The sequence below is a fragment of the Calidris pugnax genome, unplaced genomic scaffold, assembly GCF_001431845.1.
Source record: "Calidris pugnax isolate Ruff unplaced genomic scaffold, ASM143184v1 scaffold147, whole genome shotgun sequence".
Taxonomy (NCBI): Eukaryota; Metazoa; Chordata; class Aves; order Charadriiformes; family Scolopacidae; genus Calidris; species Calidris pugnax.
The window spans coordinates 4,207,635-4,212,803 of record NW_015092359.1 but is presented as its reverse complement, the minus strand read 5'-3'; the positions used below and the strand labels follow the sequence as shown (position 1 = coordinate 4,212,803).

Below are 5,169 nucleotides of genomic sequence, written 5' to 3'. Positions count from 1 at the left end.
GATGATCTCTGAGGTCCCTTCCAACCACCACAATTCTGTGATTCTGTGATTAACTGGTGTTCCATCGTGTGCTGGCTGCCCAGACCTCAAGCAGTGCGAGGGGCCGACCTTAACAACAGTTGAGTTGTGTCTCTGCCACCTACTACCGCTAGAACCTGGTGCTTTGCAGAGGGCCAGCTCCAGGCTAAACCCTCATTGTTCTTCTTTCCAGGGTGGCAACGAATCTAGTGAGGCGTCTTTGCGAGAGAGGTAAGTCTGGGGGGTTGGATGCTCTTCCCGTCCAGCCCGGGTCCTCCTGGCACCCCAGATTTTTGTGGCTGGGACAAGGCTGCCCTTGGTGCACCATGAAGGAATGCAGCTGCTCTTGTAAGGCAGACCCTGACCCTGCAGGGGGGTGCAGGTAGCCAGCATTTCAGCACGTTGCCTTTGGCTTTTCAGAAACGCCTCCAGATGCCCTGATACTGGAATCTCCATTCACCAACATACGGGAGGAGGCGCGAAGTCACCCCTTTTCTGTGGCAAGTACCCAGTGGCTCTTGTGCTAGTGACATGTGGTTGTGTGCTTAGAAGTTAACCTTCAGAAGGGACGTAGCTGAACCGAGTACGTGACTTGTGGGACAGCAGTGATATTTGTAAGCGTTGGGGGGAAGAGCTGCACTTAAGGCAGCTCCTGGGAACAGCAATACAATAAGCAATACCAGAGCCATGTGTGGAGCCTGCTTAAAGAAAGCAGGAACTGGGATCAGAAAGGGTGGTAGATGTGGGGAAGGGAAGACAGACTCTGCTCTCACTGCAGAGAATGCTGCCAGCAGCCAGGGGATGTTATTGGAATGACAGTGACCTGCCCCTTTACTGCTGTTTGTGTAACTGTCCTGCTGGTGCCTGCCACTAATGCAAGTTTTTCCTCTCAGATATACAGATACTTCCCTGGGTTTGACTGGTTCTTCCTTGACCCCATCACGACAAGTGGAATTAAATTTGCCAATGATGAGAAGTGAGTTCCCTCTTTGCTGGGGTTTCAGCTGTGGCTGCAGTGAGCCGTGGCAAGCATCAAGGAGGATAGACATCAGACTACACTCCCTGCTCTCTTTTTTTTCTTTCTGTTGAATTATTATACGTGCTGAAGGGATTTCAGTTACTCTCCCAGCCCTGAGCGCCACACAGCTTTGCACTGTGGAGCTTTTTCTTTTCTTAATTGTTCTTAATAAGGACAGATGCAACTGAGAGTACAGAGACTGCTCAGGGATATGCTAATTTTTCTCTGATCTAAGCAGCAAACAGCTTTTCCAAGGGTGCCTTTCACTAGCAGATTTTCTGTAGATCAAATGAATGGTGCCCAGATAATAACACAATCTGAACTGCAGTTAATGACCCACAGGAAGTGTTTGTCACTGCAGTTTCCTGGAAAATCTCCGTGTGTTGGTGTTAGAGAGTGATGGGATTGCTCTGAGCCTTTGTGATATTGTTATCTCTTTTACAGTGTGAAATACATTTCCTGCTCCCTGCTCATCCTTCATGCTGAGGATGACCCGGTGGTACCCTTTCATCTAGGAAAGAAGGTACGTGTGTGGCTCTGCAAACTGGTCTGGTGGGAGGAACTGGTGTGGACAGAATGACATTCCAGCCAAGTGAAAAGTCAGCAATAAGGTGGTGTATGTAGAAATGTGTAGCCCGAAGGCACTACGAATTCTGTGGTAGGGGAAGGCTGTGGATGTTGTCTACCTGGACTTTAGTAAGGCCTTTGACACTGTCCCCCACGGCATTCTCCTGGAGAAACTAGTGAATCATGGCATAGACAAGTGTACACTCTGATGGATAAAAAACTGGCTGTGCCCAGCAAGTTGTGATTAATGAAGCTAGATCTCGTTGGCAGCCGGTCACCAGTGGTGTCCCTCAGGGCTCGGTTCTGGGGCCAGTCTTGTTCAATATCTTTATTGATGATCTGGACAAGGGGATCGAATGCACCCTCAGTAAATTTGCAGATGACACCAAACTAGGTGGGAGTGTTGATCTGCTTCAGGGGGGTTTCGGAATTTCGCAAGGGTCCCAGGTGCCCGGGCGTGTTCAGGTTGGCGATTAGGAACCATTTCTTTACTGCAAGGGTTGTCAGGCATTGGAATGGACTGCCCAGGGAGGTGGTGGAGTCACCATCCCTGGAGGGATTTAAGAAACGTGTGGACGTGCCTCTCCAGGGCATGGTCTAGTGCCCAAGGTTATTGGTTTATGGTGAGGTGTTGAGTGTGGGGTTTAGTTGGTGGGTGCGGTGTTTTTGGTGGGCGTTTGGTGTGGTGTGTTTTGTATTTGTTTGGGGGTTTTTTTGTGGTTTTTTTGGGTTTTTTTTTTTGTGGTTGGACTCGATGATCTCAGAGTTCCCTTCCAACCACTAAGAAAGAAAAAGAAAATCAATAGTGAAATGGAGCTAGAGCTGGCAAAGCTGGTCAAGCCAGGGCCCAGAACCCACCCCGAAGAGGGGGGATGGTTTGGAGTGACACGTGTCCCTCACCTGCCTCCTCTTTGGTCCCAGCTTTACAACATTGCTGCCACGTCACGGAGTTTCCGAGACTACAAGGTGCAGTTTGTTCCCTTCCACACAGACCTCGGCTACCGGCACAAGTACATCTACAGGAGTCCAGAGCTACCTCGAATACTGCGGTAACGGCCCAGCTCACTGGGGTCTCCTCTGGCTTGGAGGTGGGGGGGAGCTGGTGCTTGGGGTTTTGGGGCACACTGTGAGCCCAGGAGTGAGAGATGTGTAACAGGTGCCTGTATTGGGCACCTCTTCTGAGTGGGTCTCCAAGAGTGGGTGAGATACTGGGGCTCAAAGTCAGAACTCTCCACCTCCCCGCGAAGCAGGTTTTTGGGGAAGGCGAGCCACAGAAAGTTGGGAGTTCTTTTCCTCTCTGGTTTATCTCCGCTGTGAGGCGGATGCTCTGGAGGAGTTGTTGGCAGGGCAGCTCATTGGGCTTTGCCTCTTCTAGTGGGAGCCACTGATGGGTGAGAGCAAAGCTCGGGGCTGTTTCCTGCTCGGGGCAAGTGCCTGAGCCGTGCTATTTGCCAAGGGAATGGGAAGGCCACCAGAGTGTGGGAGAGCTGAGTGTCACCGCTCTGTTTTTTTCCTTTTCCTAGGGAATTCCTGGGAAAATCTGAACATGAGCATCAACACTGAAGACTGGCTGCTTGGCAGCACAGAGATTATCCTTTCTTTCCTTCCTCTCTCCTTTTTTTCTCTCCCCTCCCTGCGGGTCAGTCTGCCATTCTTCCATCCCTGGCACCAGAGGAGGTCAGGGATATTCCCACTCTGGTCCTGATGTGTACCCTTGGCAACTCCAGCTCCCGGCGTCGGCATCCGTGATGGTAGAAGAAAGAAGTTGCTGGCTTCTTTTTTGACATGGATGGAGGGGCGAAAATGGACCAGGAGCCGGTACCAAACGGTGACAAATGTAAGCACAACAAAGCCTGGCCAAATCCAGTGTGGTACCGCTGAGGACAGACATTCCTTAGGACACGTGTGTCATGACAAAGGGTGTTTCTTTCACTTTTCAACACTGCTGCTGGTTTTGGATCATGTAGAGACTCATTTGTAAGCGAATGGCTTTTGCCGTTTCTCCATACTACAGGTGTCTTGCTTGAGTTTGAGGTGTTCTCTTTCTAGGAAATACGTGTTTTGCCTTCCCTTTTCGCTAAGTGGCTGTAATTAACAAATACACTGAAGAATCCAGGTGGTGAGAGGTATTTTTATTTAGCTCTTCAGTCACAATGTGTTGCAAGTGTTGGGCTAATTGCACACAGTCGGAAATAAAATGAAAGACTTTTTTTTTTTTTTTTCTCTTCTTCCTTTTTCAAACATCTATATAATGGAAAAGGTTAGCACCCTTTTATCTTTTCTGTACCCTTTTCCTTCTGAAGGTCATTTCTGCTCCCCTCTCTGCTGTCCTCTGTGGAGCACCTCCCTTTCTTCACCTGCGCTTCCTATTAAGACCGAAGTGACTTCTATCAAAGGTGGGAGTTGAAGCCAGAAAGCATGGTGTGACTTTTTTGCTTGATCTCCCCCCTTCCATGAACAACGTGGCCCCAGGATGTGGGAATGGATGTCTTCCATTCTCCCTGTAGACACCCAGACATACACGTGCTTCCTTTGGGTGTGGGAAGGGCAGGGTTTTTTCTTCATCTGTCTTTTAACTCATTAGATCAGGTTTTCCTCTTCCTGGTGGCCACACTGTTCCTCTGCAGTTAAAAACAGGCAGTGGTGTGCAGTTCTTCATGCAAAAACAAGTTGGGGGTGTCCCTTTCTCCCCCCCCCACATTTCTCCCTCTACCTCCCTTCCGTGCTCTGGGCATCCCAGGCACTTCCAGTAGCACTTAGTTCATCTCACAACCGTGGTCAGAGCACGTTGTCCACGGGGCAGAAGCAGGAATGAGCCTCTCTCACGGGGGAGAGCTGGGGATGCCCTTGCCCTGCTCGGGGCTAGAACAGGAGCTGTTTGATGCTCTGCACTGTGGCAGGAGCGGGACGCTCTGCGGTGTCTGGCTGGGGACCTGACCCCTGCCCCGTGTCAGTCTGTGTAGACAGTAGCAGGTGCTGTAGGTTTAGTGCTCCCGAGTGACTCGTGCTGCCTCGAAGGGTGTGTTCAGGGGCGTTCAGCGTAGTCTTAAACCGCTCAGCATGCATCCGACTTATACCTGCTGGCTCACGCTAGTTGCAAAGCAGACAGTAGCTTGTTTCTTGTACTGAGACCCTTCTGCCGTCGCGTGGTTGTCCCTGAGGTTTCTGACCCTTGCTATCCATAAGCTAACCGTGCCACTTGACATGATGTTTGACGCACTTGTATTTATTGCACTGACAGAAGAGAAACACTTAACTTGGGCTTTGGAGAGTGATGGCCACGTTCCAGCTAACGCTGCTGCCGGCAAGCTGGTTTTGGGGGGTAAAGCACAGCCTGAGCCCCTGGGGGCTGGGGGCAGGAGCTGCCTTCCTCCCGTGTGACAGAGCCGAGGAGGGGACGCTGGTGGTGGTGATGCCAGCGCCGCCGTTCCCGTTAGCAGGCCAGTGATAATGCTTGGAAACTCAAAACTGAAATGTTTATCTAAAAGTGGTGTAGTTTTAATAAAGGCGTCAACTGCTGATCACTTCAGCTTTACCCGTTTTACCTGGCAGTTTTTGGGACATTT

The 5,169-nt window shown here is 50.6% G+C and overlaps 1 protein-coding gene across 1 annotated transcript in view; it reads left to right on the top strand.

Moving 5' to 3' along the window:
• Positions 1–3,820, top strand: part of ABHD12 (abhydrolase domain containing 12) — a 21,603-nt gene extending 17,783 nt beyond the window's left edge. The window contains exons 8-13 of the mRNA XM_014962420.1: positions 212–249; positions 439–518; positions 912–994; positions 1,481–1,559; positions 2,525–2,652; positions 3,127–3,820. Coding sequence (XP_014817906.1) covers positions 212–249; positions 439–518; positions 912–994; positions 1,481–1,559; positions 2,525–2,652; positions 3,127–3,166 — 448 coding nt within the window. The 3' untranslated portion in view covers positions 3,167–3,820. The remainder of the gene's footprint in view (positions 1–211; positions 250–438; positions 519–911; positions 995–1,480; positions 1,560–2,524; positions 2,653–3,126) is intronic.
• The last annotated feature ends 1,349 nt before the right edge of the window (positions 3,821–5,169 follow it).